Genomic DNA, 18,968 nt, shown 5'->3' on the forward strand with positions numbered 1-18,968 from the left:
TTGAGGTATGTTTCATATCAATCAATTGTGCTTCATAGTTAGTCATCAACGGCGGTAATCTTGTGAGATTGCTTTTTCGAACTTCTACAAACGTAAAATGGAGCACTGAGTACTGAAGAATGATGAGACGCGAGCACGACCATTTTTCTTGCCAAGCGTCTGAGCCAATTTTTCATCTTGCGGGTGGATACTCGCACGACTCGCACTCGCTTGGAACCCTTGCAAGCTTTCCCCATCTATCCAAATGTCAAGAACCTGCAGATCTTGATATCGATACCAAAAGCCATGACGGTTACTCGGCCCTCCAACTGGCCTCGGCATGCTACCATAGCAGCCTAGTCACGAGCATCTCAAGCTCGGAGGTCTCACGGCCGAGTGTAGCCAAGACCCCTGGAACCACGCTAGTAACCCCATAGAGTTTGCCATCGAACAGGAAAACATATCGTCGTTTCGAGCATTTCCGCCCTATTGCAGATGTCTGTGCGCAAAACCATTTGAGTCTGACCATGTGGCTACGGGAATGCCAGGAGTGTTTTCCACACTTGAGAAAGGCGCTAATGATATGCATACCCAAAATGTGCTATGTCGATGACTCCATTCCGGATTGAGAAGATAAGGACTATGGTCTTGGACGATAAGAGAGAACTCCAGTGAGGAAATTCTCTAAATGGAGGACAAAAGAGAGTGGCAATACATGTCGAGGGAGAAGCGATACAACAATAATGCAAATATTTTCCAATGCTATTAACAGAACGAACAGGCTGATTTCATAGCTCAATAAAAATTAATTACTCTGCAAGAGTCTCAAACTGATCTCAGTTGATTTTATTGTCTAATCTTTAACTATAACTCTAATTTTAATCTTAAGTTTATGTTTGTTCTTCCACGATGTAAAACCGGCCGCAGTACTTCTCTTCACAAGAAGACAGGACCACCTGATAAACCCCAGATAACATTTAAAATTACAAAGAAACTGTAAAAATATTTATTTTTCTAGCTGAATAAACTCTGCCAGCGTAAGATTAACATTGGAATAGTCCCATACTGGCGATAACGACAATTAGGAAGCTCTCTTCACTATCACAAGATGTCCTTTAGGGTAGCATTCAATTGCAAATTTTGCAAGCCAAGATCAATTTAGCTACCCGTTAAACAGCCGTGAAACCCTACTGCACAGCCTCTCAGACTTTTTAATTCCGCTGTTACTTTGTGCTCAGCCCCTCCATCTCAAACCACCTGAAACCCCCCATGCGACAGGGGTTCTTCAATCCCCAAACTCCAATCGCAGCACGCAATTGGCCCATCGAACAAGATCTCGGAACTTGACGAGTCTGAGATACGATTGGCTCCTCAGGAGGATAAGCCGAGAAATATGAACAGTTTCGCATGTGCCGTCGTGCCGCTATCCTTGTTTGTAGATCGGGGTCCAAGTTAGCGTTCTGCACTTGACAGTAGCTTCTGATTGGTTCGCTAACGGCCGTCAACGACTGAGCGGATCATGGCCGTTTTGACGTTTTGTTTGACAGAGTGGCTGTGCGAACGGGAAACGAGGATTCCGGGCCTTGGCTGTCAGGTCATAGCGTTGGTCAAGTTTGGTTTGTGATATGTTTGTTGGGTGATTCGAGTCCAAGCGTGCAGCGATATGTGTGGTGATATGTTTCTGAGGCCTCGAATATGACATTGTGAAGCTCTTGGATGTCTCGGATGGTGTCTTGGCTTCTACTGTCTGGTGATATCTGTGTGGTGACAAGATTGGAAAAGAGTCAGAGACATATCCTAAAATTCTCTATATAAGGATGCAGATTCTCTGCCCAAAGTCAATTCTTCTCATCATCAACAACTCATTCAACAAACCAGTTCACTCTTCTACTCTCTTCACTTCTATCTCCTGCCGGTCAGGTTTTCAGCTAATCTTTCAACTACCATAATCACTTCTCCATCTTCTTACTTCTCCTCTTCACTTTCAATAATCTCAATCATCACCTCAACAATCATCAAAATGCCTTCCGTCAAGAACATCGTCTACGCCCTCTTCGTTGCTGCCGACCTCGCAGCTGCTCACAGTGTCATCACCAACGCCGTTGGCGATGCTGGTGGCTCCGGCATGGCTCTCGGTGTCGACACCTCTACTCCCCGTGACGGCACCCGCCGCCGTCCTTTCCAGACTGATGCCACCCGCTTCCGTGGCGCCTCTGCCGACACCCTCGGTGAGACCCTCGCCGGTGGTGACAACGATGTCGAGCAGGGCACTACCGACATCATGGAGGAGACTGGCGACCAGCTTCCTCAGGTCAGCCAAGGTGGCAGCATCGAGATGACTGTTCACCAGGTCAACTCTGATGGTGCCGGTCCTTACACTTGCATGATCAACTCTGATGGTACTGGCAACTCTTGGGAGAACATCCAGGTCACTACCAACCTTGAGGGCAACGACCGTGGCCGCAACCGAGATGGTGAGATGGGTGACTTCCCTCTCGTCGCCTCCATTCCTGCTGGACAGGAGTGCACAGGTACCGTTGCCGGTGAGGAGAATGTCTGTCTTGTTCGATGCCAGAACCCTGCTCGAGCTGGTCCTTTCGGTGGTGTCGTTCCCGTTCAGATGACCCAGGCTACCGGTGGCAATGCCAACAACAGCACTGGTGACGCCAACAACGGTAACACCAACACTGGCAACACCAACACTGGCAACACCAACACTGGCAACACCAACACTGGCAACACCAACACTGGCAACAACGCTGGTGACAACGCCGGAAACACTGGAAACAACAACAATGTTGATGATGAGGATGAGGAGGAGGACAACACCGCTAACACCCGAGGTAACCGGAACAACCGCCGAGCTCTTCGCTTCGCCGCTTAAGGTGTTAATGGGACAATCAATGGTTTAATGACAAGTAATTGAGAGGTCTTCCGAGTGGACTTCCGATGGATTATGGTAGTAGATAGTAGCTGGACTGCTGTTGGTAATTGGATATGAAGGAGTAGATAGTGTAATACATACTGGTTTGTTGAAACTCTCTTTCGCGATTACTATGTGACCAGCTTTTATTATTCCTTTGGAACTTCAATGGACGATCTTCAATACTAAATCTCCTTCTGTAAACTGACAGTCAAGTACTGATATTTAGTATTGTTGATATGTATATTCCTCTTAAGTCTTTCATCTCCGCCACTTTCTGCCTTCTCCAGAATCTTGGAGTTCCCTAGAGGGTTTTACTTAGCGTCTAAAAGAGATATTTCATAGACAACCTTGACCGTAATCGGGTGCGCCTCCCTGAACCCAATTTCAGCTCCTGTCAATCCATCCGATCCAAGCTCTTCTGCTTCCTGTTAACTCCCTTGGCCTGGGCTCGCGTACTTTGAGGTTGTCGTAAGCCTGGTTATAAAGCAGCCTTTGAAGGTTTGGTGGTGTTGCTTCGTGTCCAGCTGGGGTCAAAAGAAGGAGAGGTGACTGAGTTTGGCTAAACTTTGCAGCAGAAAAGGCGAGCAAAATTCGATCTTCTCCAATTTACATAGCCTTATCCTCCAAGATGCCTTTCCATAGCTGGATGTCCTGTGTATCCAACGCGAGACGATCGGGAGGTGTAGATGAGTCAATACCAGAGTCTTTGTTAGCATGTTGACAATCGCAACCATAGTTCCGACACTCCAGCTCATAAGCTTTAGAAACACCATCGAGGTCATGTTCACTCTCGTTGCCTCTCTGCACTTCCGATTGCGCATTATCGAGTTTAACATCCTACTCTCTAGCCTGTACTAGAGCTAGGGTCAGAGCTACAGAAACTAAGTAGTCTCTAACAAGCTTCTTTAGAGCCTTGTAGGCTTGCTTCCTATTCCGGTTACGGTTGCTCTAGAACGATTCCAGATAGTATTTATTAGTAATATCTAACGATCTTAGCAAAAGCAGCAATTCTAGTTTAAAACACTCAGCTCCGAGAAGGCGAACCTCGCATCTAAATTGCAGAAACGGAATCTAAATCTCCTACAGATATGACTATTCTAGATCTGTGCCGTCTCCTTATACTGCTCCGCAATAGCCTGGTCAAATGTCTCCATGATTTGATCGAACAACCGGCCCTCTTCATCCTCACTAGAAATCATCTTCCCAATAATAATATCCCTCAGCGCCCTAGCCAGCCCCTTTTGTCCCCTAAAATCAGACTGAAATCCAGCAAGGACTTCATCAAATCTAGGATCAGCAAGATCATGGGCTTTTTGAACCGCCAGCTCAGCCCAAGTTCCTACCACCCACCTTTGTAGAGGTGTATTTGGCGGAAGTCCGACCTTTCTATCTATCGTAGCAGAGAATAGTAAAACGTAGAAAAAGGATTCGAGATCATGCTGGTATGCGTTTTCTTCTCCATGTAGTAACCCAATTGCCATGAATGGCTTTGTACCAGTAATTGTCTTTTGGGAAGATTTCTCGGCTGTCATGTCGAGTGCAGCGTCGAGATCTATCAGCGTCCCATGTGACTCCTCTGGGGTCATTGCTTCTGTGATGATGATGTTGTTGATGGAGATATCTCGGTGGAGGATATGTCCAGCTGTGTATAAGGATCTGTGTGCTTTGATCGCGTCTCGTAGTGCTACGAGGAACTCTTTGATGCAGGTGTACTCAATGATGTGGCGGCCATAAGGAGAGGTTATCGTGTATGATAACATTCGTGACTCATCGAGATTGGACCTCTTATCCTGAAGCGGCTCACTGTGGCCGACTATGGTCTGACTGTCAATCAGGCCCGTATCGCTGATCGTTTTGTCCATGGTCAGCTTCCGTGGAACACCGAGCGTGAGCCCTCGATGCATACTGGCTATGCTCTCGATATTGCCCTCGTCAAGTAGTTGAATAACTCCCCAAACCTTTCTCTCTTTAACAAGGTGGAGGATCTTCTGCTCCATCTCTTCCTTCTCCGACTTCCAACAGAACTTCACAACGGCCTTCCATGGCTCAGAATCATCTGATCTAGCTTTGTAGCAAGCGACTGCCTTGCCTATCAGCTGTCGTGGGGTAACGAATGGCCTCGTTTCAAGAAACAATCTTTCCGAGTCGCTATTTGAGAGCCGAATGAAATTCTGTCCGTTATCTTTGTGAATGAAAGTATCCATCCCGAGCTCCTCGTTGGTCATTAAGCTGTAGCCTACAAGTAGTATGGCTAGTCGAGGTCCGTCCTTAGATAAATCGAAAGGTTGACCGCTGTACAGACCCATTCTATCGAATACCCATGGCTCAGCGACACAGCCACGGATGTAAATACCATGCAAAAACCTCCGAATCGGCTGAGCTTCGAAAACATGTTCGGCCAGGGAGATAAGGTCTGCTAGACCTTGCTGATAGCTTCTAGGATTGTTGTCGCCATCAATGTCGCCGATCATCATAATTCCACTCCAATCAGGAATCCCGCCACGTTCAACCAGACAGAAGCTGGTTTCGGACACTTGGCGACTTGTCGTGGGTCGATGGTACTGACGACAGTGGTCCTTTGTAAGCCCTTCCAGAAGAGTGTTCAAATGATCCAGGTCTATGGTTGAGCCTCCTGATGAGGACAGATGCAAAAACCCTGGGTCGCCTGTCGTGACCAGAGGCTCCAAGCCTCGATACCAGGCTTTGCTATGGAAGAAAACGTCGTAGAAGCCCTGTAAGGGGCCATAGATGCGCCCGTCAATGGCATTCCGAATTTTATCGAGGTCAGTCATTCGGATGGTGATGATATCTTAGTGATAAAAGATGACGGATATGTAGGTGCGCCCAGGGGGAATATGGGCATTGGGGTAGAAGAAGTTGCGAGGCGGAGTAGGTAAGAGGAAAGAAGGCAACAATGAGGCTGAAAAAGCGAGAAGAGAAAACAAACATGACAGTTACTGACTCACCGCCAAAAGAGCCGCATTTATCAGGGCCAATAGTTTAAATTAACTGTGTCACACCAACTGCGCAGTGGTGACCAGATGCGGAGAGAATAACCGAGCAGCACTGACTAATCACTGGCTAAGCATTAATAGCCAATACCAAATGGCCAGCAGTTCTTTCAGCCCGTGGCGTAAGGTGTTCTACCGAATGAGGTTCTCATGTAGCACGAATATGCTCGTGATTCATTTATTCACGCGAGGCGTCTGCAGGCAGGCCAAACGAGTTGAAAATACACGCTTACTGGTCAGGATTGACTCCATCAAACGGCGAACAATTTCCAAATGTTATTTGAGGTATTCAATGAGGCTCTACTGTCACATGAATGTGCTTATGGCGTCTGCAGCCAGGCCAAAGGAGTCAAATATTGACGCTCTGCAGCTACTAAGAAGAGCCTCCATCACATCGCATATAATGTTGGAGAGCCTGATTTCCGGTATTTAGTGGTGTGAGGCATTAATGCATTACGTTGCCACTGAGACAAAGTGGCTTTGTAGGCCACCTATTCCGGATCTGGATGACTGCATCTTATCGACCAGAGTGCAAGATCAAGGCAAATGAGGCTCTCATGAGAGCCAATGGCAAATGAGTGAGAGAAAGAGTGATGCTGTTGTCGCTGTTGCTCAGACTACCACGGTCTCATAGATCGACTGTCTATAAAGGCCGTGTCCTTGCTCCTCTTCAGTCTCGATTTCCTTCATTATCTCTATGATTCCAAAAGGGAAAGTTCCAAATATTATTGTGAGCTTCCATATACACCCCTAAGACCTTTCAGTTCTTGCAACCTCCACCATGCTCAAAGACACCTTTGTTTCCACCGCTGTGTACAACAGCCTCCCTCACATCAGCGAAGTCTTTGAAGTACCCAAGACACATGCTTCCGATCTCACTGATTTACGCGCACTTCTTTTCAAGCACGGCGTTCCGTCTAGCGTCTCAATCCGACTAATCCACAAACACTTCACTGTGAATCATGACGAGGTCATGGCCTTCAAACGAGTATGTGCCGCTCCTTTCGATGAGGTCGTCGTCATGCGACCGGAGCAAATCTCTTTGGATCGACCTCTTCATGGTTTGAACTACTTCGTCGACAGTGGCGGCATGCTCCAAGCCTATGAGTACACCACGGATGAAACCGTTGACATGAAGCCATACTCCTCATTCCTGACCGAGTTCTGCGCAGTAATCACTCAGAAAGGGCTACAGGCAAAGTTTGGCCTCAAGCTCAGTGCCAAGGAGGATATGATCGCTGCTACTGAGTTTGAGTACCCGCACTTGCGAAGCACCATTATCATCCCCGAGGGGCTCCCTAAACCTGAGATCTTCGAAAATGAGGGTGTCGTGACGGAGTGGAAAGGAATTGCGTCGGGGGATCCGAAGAAGGTTTTGTGCATAATGCATTATCAAACTTGCAACCAGCACACGAAATGTCAGAGTCACAATGGAAGGGGAGCCGGTGAAGAGGCTGGGGAATGGTATTTTGGCGGTCAACATTTGGTTCCTGGGAGTGAGATTTATAATTTGGTGCGAACTGTTGTTGAAGTTTGGTAGGGTTACGAGAGTAACAGTGAACGTTGATAAGATTGACAACTTTAAGTTTGGCATGAAGAATTTCCTCGAGGTTCTCGTACGGGAAAGAGACAAGAGACAAGATAGGGGGTTCGCAATAAATCAGGCAGCGATACATAACTCGGCGCATCATGTACCAGTCAGGGTGTTAAGGAGCTGACCACCAAGAGCATAAGATACGAAATACTTGAGTCACATTGTGCGATTTTAGACCATAACTTAGACCAGTTTATTTTAGCACCCTAAGATATACAGGACAACTCTTCGGTTCCCCGACTTCTTCGTCAGTCCATAGTCTATATTTCCGCTTTTCGGATCTTCTCAATAGTCTTGCCGAACAGTTGGTTGTAGTGCGTAAGCATACGCACGATGCTCGTTCTCGGCGGACATCCATGAAAATGGGTCGGTTCTTACGTCCCACGGAGAAGGAATTAGACATAGAGTTTTTTTTAGATACCTCGTTGCGCATAACATCTCGTACCACAAACTGCAAGTTTGCCGCTTTTCCTTCCAATTGTTTGTATAAGCCCTGCAACCATTAGGCTGCCCCAGGGCATTTGGTTGTCTTGTCCAATTTCCTTATTGTAGTGTAGATCCAGCTCTTTGTTGTTGTCGGCGCAGAAGAGGACCTTGCCAGCTTCATCAGTGACTGTAGTTTTCGTAGGCTGTATCGGTCCTGGGACGGAAGAAAATCCATTTTGATCCATTCATATGTAGCTGGAAAAGCGCTGAGGTGTCCACATAGCAGTTCGGTGTCATGCATCCGTCAATAGATCTCGAGGACTTCCGTCAAGTATGAGGCTATGTCGGCCGGCAACGCCATGGCATCGTGGGGAACTCGGTAGTCGGTCTGAGACGAGGGCCCTTCCTGCTCCATCGATATAGTTTTCGTAGGCGGCCTCAGTACCGGGAATTGAGTAAAGGTCCATCTCAACCCAGTGGGACGCTGCTAGGAATGCATATAGGTCGCTGCATAGAAGTTCAGTATCCCTGGTAATCGAATCGAAAGGGTTTGGGTAAAAAATAAGCCTATAACGGCCGGCAAAGGTAGGGATTGCATTGTCCGGAGTATCAAGGTAAGGATTAAGCCCCAGGTCCATCCAAAGTCTGGTTCCTCGACTGCAGCAATCATACATGTTGATCTCTCAGCGTTGTTTGTTCGAGGAGGATATGAGACAGCGGCGACTGATTTCGCGGGCGCAAAGCGTTCGTTCCTATACTGGGCGGACTTGTCGAGTCATTGCTCGAGAAGAGTGGAAATGGTTTCGGATATCGTGATGCGGACGCTTGGAGGGTTGTTGCGTGATGTGCCGAGACTTCAGGTGACGGATGGTAGGTAGTTTCAATTCGGTGGCTCACAGGAAATATAGAGAACGTCACGCTGGTAGATTGGGTGACGCAAATTTGGAGAACAACAGTTTGAAGTTAAGAGGGTGAAGAGGCCAGATTTCCTTTGGTAAGCGACAATGTTGGGGATAATGGATGACGCGTCAAGCGCGCGATCGGGAGTGCGACGGAGGGAAGTTATGATGAGAGAGGAAGGATCGTAGCTAGGTAGACGAGAGTGTGAGTACAGGTGGGCAGACAATAGAAAAATCATCCCAAGTCTTAGGGTACTAAAATAAAGTAGCCTAAGTGCTAGTCTGGAGATGACCAAGTTATCTTATCTCGTATGCCCATCATCATTCTTCCGACACTGACGGCAGCTTACAAATGCCACCCTAGCAGGCACTATAAACAGGGAAGGTATTAGACAGACCACTTTCAGATGAGCGCTGGGCGAGAAGGGGGACAAGGAGAAATTTGCTGTACAAGATATAGAGCTTTTCATTTATTATGAAAGTTCTGTGGGTTCCTTTTTGATACAAGACGGATTTTACTACTCCCACTTCGACTTGTTCTTCTCAACAAATTCCTTCCAAGTAATCGGCTTCTCATCAAGCATATCCAAACTCTCCTTGAGATCGGCACCAGCATAGTATCCAGGATCCTCCAAAAGGATCATGTTCTCAGTCAACTCATCAGCCACAGGTGGGGGCAGGAAAGTCTTGAAGACGTCGGCGGGGACCCGGTTGAAAGTGGCGGGCTTGCCAATGACTTCACTGAACTCGGACATGATTCTGTTAGGCGTGTAGTAATCGGTGGCAGCGAAGATGCGCTTGTTGATGGTGCCGGGGAAGTTCTTGATGGCAGCCTTGACGAATTTGCCTGCGATGGTTAGTACCAATTATCGAGTCAGATTGGAGCCGACTTACCCATATCTTCCTGGACATCAAAGATAGGAACCTGAGTCTTATCACCATCACCAGGAAGAGCCCAAGAAAAGCTCCCATCCTCACCCTTGCGAATCGACCCAAACAAATTCGAAGCAAAGAAACCCGGCAGAACAAAAGTAGCAGGGACATTAATCTGACGAATATACTCCTCAATCTCTGCCTTGCCCTCAAAATGCTTAATATGCGTCAATCGCCCGTTGCTAATCTTGTTGGTATCCAACAGCGACGAGAAAACAAGCTGCTTGACCCCAGCAGTCTTGCATGCGTCGGCGACGGCTTTTCCTTGGGCGATTTCGCCGTTGCCGCTGTTGGTTTCCCAGTAGTTTGTTACGAGGAATACGGTGTGGGCGTCTTTGACTGCTGGGGCTACTTGTTCGGCTGTGTTCATGTCGGCCTGGAAGGTCAGTAAGATGTAGAGAATTGAGGAGGGAGGACATACTGCCACAACTTCGACGCCCTTGGAAGCGAGTTCTTTGGCTGCTGGTTTGGTGACATCGCGGGTGATGCCACGGATCTTGAACTCTTTGGACAGAGCGGGGTCGTTGAGGATGGCGCGGACGACTGAGCCGCCTTGGTTGCCCGTGGCACCGAAGACTGTGAGAATCTTGGACATTTTGATGGAGCAAGTGATATTGAGTTGTTACGTTGGAGAGTGATAGTCAATTGAGACGAAGTTGAGAGTTGATTGATGGTGTTGATGAGAGTTAATCGAATGAGATCATGATTGACTTTATAGAGACATGAGACTGCAATGATGATTGCACAAGCATCTTCATTGGACGCCTCGGTGTTTCCCAAAGCCACGAAGCTGCATGGCCCTCCTTATTCCTCAGCCTTAGCAATCAGTCCCCCAATCATTCTGTAGCGGCTGAATAAGATGCGCGCGCTCGTATTGGTAGCGGAGCTTTTCGCACGTCTTTGTCTATGATTGGTGATGTCGCGTAAGCACTATCAAAGGATTCGGCTTGGGGAATGCCAAGACATCGAGCTGCAGCCCTGATGAGATGGAGACGATACCAGATTCTGTCATTGGAGGGATTAATTGTTAGTGCAGGGATATATGGGGAGCTTGAATGACAAAGCGAAGCTTATGCACTTGTGGATATGCATAAGGATTGGTCACCTTGGAGGGGCTCGGGAAACTATGCGAATGCCGGACGCGAAAACATCGAGGTTTGCTCTGTCATACGGAAAATCTCATTTTGTCCGTTCCGTCTGTCATGTGAAGCCATATCCAATTTTTACCCTTCAATTACCTCAACCAATTCTATAGACAGTCACACTTTAGCTGTTCTGAGGACCAGTCCAACCACTACGTCTCAGCCAATCCTCAAACGAGCTCCCACTAACACCCAACTCCTCACACGCTCGTTCACTATCCAGCTCAAACGCTCCATAGCAGGTCTTGTCATCCGGAGCAACAGCAGCGCACTGCATCATCTCAATAGCATCTTCCTTGAAAGCTGGGCCGACCAGCCTGGAACTCAAATCACCAAATTCTTCAAACGAGATGGGAGAATAAACGGCTGGCTTTCCGGTGATGCGCGTAAAGGTTTGTGCTATTTCTTGTGGGGAAATTCTGGGGCCTAAAGCGAGGTATGTTTTGCCTTTGGTCTTTCCAACGCCAAGGTGGAATATTTCTGCAAGTTGTTGGTAAGAGAGAGGTGTTGGATGCGGTGATGAGGTCTTACTTGTGACAAAAGCTCCCATGTCATGTGCTGGATCGGTCCATTGAATTGGTTTGTCCCCAGGTAAGGGCATGCAGAATTGCACCACTCCATCGTCTGAGGAATAATCTCATTAGTTGTCTTGACGATCAGATAAAGTTAGAGTTTTCGGTGATATATACACTTTTCAAAGGGCATTATGACTCCTTTGCCCACACATGACCTTTTTTTTGCCCTGCCTAAACATAAGGTTTAGGCACAGTATAAATGCCTTCCTTGCTTCTATCTGGCTTTTTTTCTCTTCCTTCCACCCACATCAACAAGCACAGCCGTATCTCGTTAACAAGGTTAGTAAGTCCCTAGGGATAGTTAAAAGCAGAGACCTAACATAGATAACAGCTACACCTCCTTAGTAAATAATACCTCTTAATCCTCGGCTTGTAGCTAAGATAGGCAGCCCCAGTCACAACAGCAATACAATCAATCTTATCCAAGGGATATCTATACCCCTTAACAGCCTCAACAGCAACAAGAAGAGGGACCTAAGAAAACATCCCTCTTTCATTACCCTATACAACTTAAATAAAAAGCCTAACTTAAAGGTCTACGTAAGGATCTTCTATTTTGCTTATACGGTTGCCCGCAGCAGCAACCCATAAGCCTATAACCTAGACCTAGCAAGGGAGTATACAGTCCTTGCTAAGCAGGGGTCTAAGGTACCCTTTGGAAGGAATAACCCTTATGGGCTATTGGAAGTGCTGAATTTCTGGATTACCCTGAAGGAGGAGGATGAATAAGGGACTGTGAAGGAGTCATCTTGTGTTTTTTGGCTGGCGTTGGAAGGGGAAAATTCGGTCGGCAGCTAGGCGTTTAGGCAACTATTTCACAATATAATGCACACTTTGTTAGTTGTCTTGACTTGGTACGATAATTCGACGATATGTACGAACCTCGAAGTCGGCAATACTGTGGCCAGATCAAGTTATTGTAGAAGAAGCCTGAACACACGAGGTACGTCAGCAAATTTAGGTGTCAGAAAGACACTCCAAAGGAGGCCTACCAGGCATAACAGCGGTAAACCCCCCCAGCGCCTCCCTAGCCAACTGCTCGACAGCATGCTTATTGTTCATATGATGTATCCGTTTGAATTGACCACCACTGGCCTTGACAGTATCAGGCAGACTACTAAACGCCACATGCCCAATACCACACTGTTTTGCAGCAGAAATGATGTTACGCCCAGCCTCGATCTCATGCTTCAACTCAGACTCTTCACTAAGTGTCTTAACAGGGTACCGTTCACTCGTGAGGTCGAACACGCCGTATGCACCCTTAAAGGCGGTGTGCAGGCTTTCTTCGTCGTAGACTTGGCCAGCGACGAGGCCTAGACGGTCGTCGGCGGTTTGGTACTTTGACAGAAGGGTTCGCGCTTTGGGTGAGTTGGGGTTTTGTGTAAGAGCTCGGACAGACAAGTTGCCTTGGTTCAATAGTGCCTGAACAACGCCGGATCCTTGGATTCCTGTCGCGCCAATGACGACTATGGTCTGGTTTGACTGAGTAGATGCCATCTTGCTCGGGAAAACATGATAAGAAATCCGACAACTCTCAGATTTAATGTCTTGTATGGCCTGGAGAGACTGACAGGTGTTATATCTTATGACTTATATATCCTTTCGCCGCTTAAACTATAATGTTGGCATCTCAAACCATCGTTGTGGATTACTAACTACATGTAGGGCTAGGTGGACCTGTAGATCCTCAAAGCGGAGCGACTTATCATCCTAGTGGCCATTAAAGTGGTACAAACGTTATTGAAGATCAGAAGAAACGCCTTGTAAGGCTTAGGCTGCCAAAAAAAACAAAAAAAAAACTAAAAAAAAAAAAACTGCTAGAATTCTGATGCAAGATGATATTGTCGCGTAAGAATTATGTATAAATCACTTAGCAAAACCCCACCACTTCATGTCTTCATTACCCTAGGTCGAAACAGGATGTCCAACGCCCTGGGCCCAAATGCCTTCAAGTTTACTGCCCAGAACATATTTTGTCCAAGCATTAACGGGGCTGTTAGCGAGCACCTGGTCTGGTGTACTGCCGTAGCCAAGCAAGGACGCCCAGTTTGCAAGCGATGTATTGAAGGTGGATGCACCGATAATGGTATCCGCGGATCCTAAATAGAGTTGAATACTGGGGTAAGTGCCAGTATAACCCGGGTACTGGCCCTTAACATTCGCTGTAGAAGCAGCAGAGTAGACAATAGCGACCTTGAAGATGTCAGGATAGGCCCCTGCGAGCGTAAACTGTGCATTGCGTCGTCGTCAAAGGTCTGACGATAAATTATCCGAAAGATAACGAGCTTACCGCCATTGTTCCGCCGGAGGAGACTCCAGACACAAATATTTTGCTCGCATTAACTTTGGATGTGCTAATCACATGAGCAGCCATGTTGGCAATCGATTGACTCGCACCATCGCCATTATGTAAGAGTGATTTGCTTGAGGTCGCATCCCAAGAGCTTTGGGGAAACTCAGGATAGACGGCAATAAAGTCATACCGCTCGGCCAGTGTTGCGTAAGGCGTAGATGTAAACTGTTGCTGGGCCTTGCCGGGAGCGCCATGGAGTGTAAGCACAACACCGGGAGAGGTGGCGACGTTGGCAGGAACGTAGATGTACATATTGAGGCTGCCAGGATGACTATTTGTCTCGACCTTTCCGGTAGTAAGGGCTCCAGATCCAGGCGAGTCGCGAGACTTTCATCTACGAGGTATATGAGTACACAAACGAGACTGTTCCATTCCTTTTTGGTAGAGCCCAGAATAGTTTAGTATATAATTCAGTTTTATATTCATCAGCCTGGTCAGTTTAACTTCTTATAGTAAATTATAACTTCGCAGGGAAATATTTATAAATCTTAATTTATAATTCAATTTAATTAGCTTCTTTCTGTATTTCACTCTTGCGTTTACTTATTTATCCGACAAGCCCTTGCAACTACGATCCTTATGCCTTTTCAAGTTGCACGAGCGAGAAAATGTCCTTCCACAGGCCTTGCACACTGGACGAGTCGTATTAATTTTCAAAGTGCGAGCTTCTGCCGGATGGTGAACCTTAATATGCGCTTCCAACTCTCGTTTGTATGGATGTCCCTTGAAACACAAGTGGCACACTTCGGGCCTCAAAATGTGGCGAAGATCGCGACTGAAGTAAGAACAGGTTAGTCTTTGTCCCTACAATGGCTTCTACAATGTACCTCATAGTTCGATGCGATGACTTCTTCCCCCTAGTAGTCTTTCCCTCTTGCACCAGTGATGATTCGTTTATGGCGATTGATGTAGAGGATGCCGAAATTGTTGCAGTAGATAGAGGTAAATACTGATGGGCGGAACTAGAAGAAGATATATTGTCCCGCATGTAATTCAACTGTGGCGAGTGCCATAGAGTGGGGGATCGTGTGATGCGAGGTGAAATAATAGTGCTCTCGAAACCAGGTGACAGTGATGAAACATCTGAAAATATTGCGTGATCCATGCTATCTTGCGACGAACCAAGCACATCAGATACAGCCAGCTCATCAAAGGTAGTCGGAAAGGCTGTACTTGGGAAAGAACTGTTATCTGCTTGGCTCGCCACGTCGGCTAGAGAATCAGGGTATGCTCCATCAGGTAGGTACTCATCGCAAGTCAATGCCGTGTCGTCTGCTGGTTGGTATGAGTCACAGAGGGAGAGGCCCATCTCAGGAGTTATAGATCCAAAAGGATCATTCAGGTCCATAAGTAGCGACATATCCTCGTCGAGCAGGTTGTACTGCCACTCAGCGTCCATTGTGAGTATAGACTTGCTGACCCTTAATTCGGTTGGTTTTTTAAATTGGTACTTATGGTAGACCGCCTTCTGCGGTTGATGTAGAGGTTGTAGGTAAGTTGAATAGTTGCGTTGCGTAAAGTTGTGGAAGCTGTTGGGGCTGTAAAATAATTCGAAGTAATCCTCGACAGTCGTATTAGTGACGGGACGAGTGATTGGACACCTTTTAATGACATAATCCGGGTCCTCAATCTATTGAATCCAAAGCTAAAATCAGTAAGGAAGTTCCCTACCAAGCCGCGCTCTCATTGAGTCACAACACGTACCTGCTGAGTCGATTCATTGCCTTGAAATAGAATTCTCCTTCCTCACTCTCCCGCGAAGGCTGACGCGACACTTTGTTAAACATCCCTTGATTTCAAATACGGATCCCAAACAGAAGGTGTATAAGGACATTAGAGGAGCCAGTGAGGTTCCGTAGCGAAGTGCTACCCTCTTGGACTGTTAATAACATAATATACCTTCTGTCTGGGATCCGTATTTGAAATCAAGGGATATTTAACAAAGTGTCACGCCTAATAGCCCTTTGTGTAGGGTCCTATATAGCACGACCATGTTAGCGATTAATGCGTGGGTAGAAACAACAAACAAAACCTTACCAATGTTTTGGTGAAAAAGGGTCTGTGGATAGCATGATAGCTTTTCAATCTCAAAGGTATGGAATATTGGTTGTGCCTGGAAGCAGTGTTACAATGATTGACAATTGACAATGCTTCCAGGCACAAAGGCTCAAGCTGCGCAGAGACAGCCTTCAATTGAAATATGTTGAAGAAAAGCGATGAATAAGGAAAAGGATAGAAAAGGAGTGCAGGGACGAGAAAGAAGGCAATTTTGCGGGGTTTTATCAGTCCAGCTTCCTGTACAGTATTTCAAGCGAATACCTTCCGCCAAAATGACGTACCCTGATATGCACCTCTCATTGGCGGAAAGGGGAAGCCTACACATACGATTGTAGGCCCCAATCAGGCTGCCAGGCACCAATGCAGAAACGGAAGCAGAGGAGGCCTCATTCCACAGCCTGATTATAAGATACGCAGGTTTTGATCATTGGCAACATCTCAACTTTGATCATCTTCATCCATCTGTTTTAAACAGACGTTATTGTACTTGAGAACCCTCTAGTTTATCTATTGTTATCCTGTCGAGCCCTTTAGATGGCGACCATGAACCCAGATGGAGACAACAAGTCTCAGTATCATCATTTCGTTCCTCAATTTCTATTGAGAAATTTTGCTCACGACTTCGAGCCCAAGGACTGTACCGAGTCTGAAGCATCAGGAGAAAGTAGAAAAAAGAAGAAGAAACAGAAGAATCGCCCTAGCCTCGACAGCGGAAAGCTGAAAAGATACCCTGGCGATAAGGTTGTCAATAACGTTAACCTACTTCAAACACCTTATGTCATTGATGAGAGTCCGGTCAAGCGAATTCTCGGATTGACAGACATGTACAGGGACAAGAACGGCGCCACTAAAAAGGAGCAGCATGAGGTGGAAGAAATGTTCAGCAAGATGGAGAACCAAGCTCAGAGAGTTTTTCGAAAAATCACTAAGGCCTTGGAAGACGGCGACAAAGTCGTATGTCTACCAAGATCAGAAAGAGATCTCGTCCGCAAATTTCTCTTTCTTCTGAAATTCCGTGGATCCACGTTCCATAAAAGATTCTATCACGAAACAGTTGAAAACTACTGGGCCAACGATAAAGTCATGTTCAGACAGTACATGCAAGATCACGGCTTTACACGCCCTATTCAGGTGTGGCTTGAGAGTCTCAAAACAATTATGACCTTAGAGATGGACCCAGAAAGAGAGTGGATGGACAAGATTAAAAAACAGATGTACCCATATGATGCTGATTGGCTTATCATGCATGTTCAAGGGATGTACATGGCTATTTGCACACCGTCAAATCCTGGCGACGAGTTCATACTTACCGATAACAGCTATAATGTTTTCGAAGGGCCCAACTGCTTTGCACAGGATATACAGACTGGGGAGGTCCATGGGGTAGCTGATGTCAACTTTCACGAATTTGCTCCAGTCTCGCCAAGACTGATGATCGTCTTGCGTAACTACCTCTTACCAGTTCCAGAGGAAGATCATAACCCAGAAATGCGGCAATTGAGAGAAACTATGCGCTATACCTCCGTTGACGATACTTTCGGTGTCGACACAAAGTCTTCACTGGAAGACCTTCCCATAACAAAGGCGAGAAACAGCTATTCAAAGATCGTCGACGGGCAGGCAATACGGGTTAAGGGGGAGCATGATTCTTTCACCAAAGATGACAAATTCTATTTTAGCCTGTTTCCAGTGGAACGAGATCATGTCGACAAACTCAACAAAATCCTCCTCGAAAACTCATCACATTGCTCTCGCATCGTGTTCGGGAGCCAGGCTTCTTTCCTGCGCACTCTTGAATACTACATGACCGCCCCAAAGGGTGTCACCGGTTGCGATGCTGACGCCATAGTCGTACAGCTACGGAAGTTGGATCAACTGATGAAGGAAATGGGCTCAAATCGACAATCTCAATGGTTTCAATTTCCCAGTCCGCCCATGCTCAGCGGCGAGAAGCACGAGGCAAAGTTCACTGCATATCACCAGTACATGAGTAGCACTGCGGAACATGACACTGGCTTTCTGGCCATATATAAAGCTTTCTGTAAGTTACGAAAAAAAGCGCAACTCAGTTGCAATTGCTGATATAGCGTAGCTCGTGGTGCTGGGAATTGGTTGAAAGATTGGGAACAGGCTAGCCGTATGCAACAGCTACGAATCAAAATTGATTCTTGGAGCTATCAGTACGGTGTGGATGAAGTCATCCGAAACAGGAATCGAAATTTGTTAATCCAGATGTACATGCTCTTGCCACCTGCGAGGTTTTGGCTCTACATGAAACGGGTACGAATTATGCTATTGAACCCGGAAAACACTTTCATCACTGTTCAACCGTTGGTAGAACTCCTTAACAACCCGAATTTCCGAGAAGGCCCAGAAGACATTTTTAGCAAAGGTATTCACCAATCAATATCGTTACAGCACATGGCTAACGGATTGCATCACGAATTCGCAGTCCAAACTATTGTCCGAAGAGATCGACTTAATCATCTCATATACTCCACCGTTCAGAATGATATTGAGATGAAGCAGAACCCCGAGCTCGATAGATGGTGTTACGCCACATCCCGGATAGAAGCACTTCAAAGTTATCTTGCTACATGGAACTTTACCCTCAAGCTGCCTGGTACGTGAGACCTGATACCTCTTAATAACCCCGAGGATATACAAAGTAACAATATTTAAGGCTCTATAAAAGACTGCGGTACAAATGCCTAATTATAGTATACCACTAAGAGGTCGTTAAGCTGACCAAGAATTAGGAATATATGAGATTGAGAAACTCGCTGCATCTATGGAATCGTCGATTCTCAGTACCAATACCCATAAGCGACCGGAATTTGATGATCCACGATTCAGTGAGGACAGCAAAGTCGAATTGTTAACGAGGGTGATGGTGAAGCGGAAATTCAAGAAAGCAATGTCCGCTCGATTGGAGGAAGGTCTGGCTGAGTCGTTGAAGGCAGTTCTTTTCAAATATACATACCCAACTCCTCCAACTGTAGACGACCCAGAATAGGTTTCGTCAGAAGTGTATTCTGTGTGTTCGGCTAATATATCCGTTATATTTTG

General features: G+C 46.5%; 8 protein-coding genes across 8 annotated transcripts; 3 read left to right on the forward strand and 5 right to left on the reverse strand.

The window, feature by feature from the left end:
* The first annotated feature begins 1,846 nt into the window (after positions 1-1,846).
* On the forward strand, positions 1,847-3,007 carry B0J16DRAFT_349814 (uncharacterized protein). The gene has a single exon (XM_046128959.1). It carries the CDS (start codon positions 2,000-2,002, stop codon positions 2,861-2,863), a length of 864 nt encoding a protein of 287 aa, XP_045977609.1. The 5' UTR covers positions 1,847-1,999; the 3' UTR covers positions 2,864-3,007.
* A 935-nt stretch (positions 3,008-3,942) lies between these two features.
* Positions 3,943-5,787, reverse strand: B0J16DRAFT_349815 (uncharacterized protein). The gene has a single exon (XM_046128960.1). The coding sequence runs from the start codon at positions 5,695-5,697 to the stop codon at positions 4,003-4,005; it is 1,695 nt and encodes a 564-aa protein (XP_045977610.1). The 5' UTR covers positions 5,698-5,787; the 3' UTR covers positions 3,943-4,002.
* A 910-nt stretch (positions 5,788-6,697) lies between these two features.
* On the forward strand, positions 6,698-7,456 carry B0J16DRAFT_375931 (uncharacterized protein; the record flags this gene model as incomplete). Its single annotated transcript, XM_046130741.1, has 1 exon — positions 6,698-7,456. The coding sequence occupies one exon, from the start codon at positions 6,698-6,700 to the stop codon at positions 7,454-7,456; it is 759 nt and encodes a 252-aa protein (XP_045977611.1).
* A 1,897-nt stretch (positions 7,457-9,353) lies between these two features.
* On the reverse strand, positions 9,354-10,522 carry B0J16DRAFT_375932 (uncharacterized protein; the record flags this gene model as incomplete). Its single annotated transcript, XM_046130742.1, has 3 exons — positions 10,190-10,522; positions 9,730-10,144; positions 9,354-9,682 (listed from the first exon to the last, which is right to left on the reverse strand). Exons 1-3 carry the CDS (start codon positions 10,361-10,363, stop codon positions 9,354-9,356), a joined length of 918 nt encoding a protein of 305 aa, XP_045977612.1. The 5' UTR covers positions 10,364-10,522.
* A 504-nt stretch (positions 10,523-11,026) lies between these two features.
* Positions 11,027-12,985, reverse strand: B0J16DRAFT_365100 (putative cinnamoyl-CoA reductase; the record flags this gene model as incomplete). Its single annotated transcript, XM_046129991.1, has 3 exons — positions 11,027-11,534; positions 12,368-12,415; positions 12,478-12,985. 3 exons carry the CDS (start codon positions 12,983-12,985, stop codon positions 11,035-11,037), a joined length of 1,056 nt encoding a protein of 351 aa, XP_045977613.1. The 3' UTR covers positions 11,027-11,034.
* A 408-nt stretch (positions 12,986-13,393) lies between these two features.
* Positions 13,394-14,114, reverse strand: B0J16DRAFT_275868 (Alpha/Beta hydrolase protein; the record flags this gene model as incomplete). The annotated part of the gene is made up of 2 exons (XM_046123717.1): positions 13,394-13,717; positions 13,779-14,114. Coding segments are annotated over 2 exons (660 nt in total), but the record flags the coding sequence as incomplete, so codon positions are not given.
* Positions 14,115-14,508: 394 nt separating this feature from the next.
* Positions 14,509-15,630, reverse strand: B0J16DRAFT_188444 (uncharacterized protein). The gene is made up of 2 exons (XM_046122752.1): positions 15,546-15,630; positions 14,509-15,471 (listed from the first exon to the last, which is right to left on the reverse strand). The coding sequence occupies exon 2, from the start codon at positions 15,238-15,240 to the stop codon at positions 14,527-14,529; it is 714 nt and encodes a 237-aa protein (XP_045977615.1). The 5' UTR covers positions 15,241-15,471; positions 15,546-15,630; the 3' UTR covers positions 14,509-14,526.
* An 812-nt stretch (positions 15,631-16,442) lies between these two features.
* Positions 16,443-18,530, forward strand: B0J16DRAFT_275186 (uncharacterized protein; the record flags this gene model as incomplete). The annotated part of the gene is made up of 2 exons (XM_046123698.1): positions 16,443-17,940; positions 17,992-18,530. The coding sequence occupies 2 exons, from the start codon at positions 16,443-16,445 to the stop codon at positions 18,528-18,530; spliced, it is 2,037 nt and encodes a 678-aa protein (XP_045977616.1).
* Positions 18,531-18,968: the final 438 nt, after the last annotated feature.

The sequence above is a fragment of the Fusarium flagelliforme genome, assembly GCF_020744385.1.
Source record: "Fusarium flagelliforme strain FIESC 12 MPI-CAGE-AA-0113 chromosome Unknown B0J16scaffold_8, whole genome shotgun sequence".
Lineage (NCBI taxonomy): Eukaryota > Fungi > Ascomycota > Sordariomycetes > Hypocreales > Nectriaceae > Fusarium > Fusarium flagelliforme.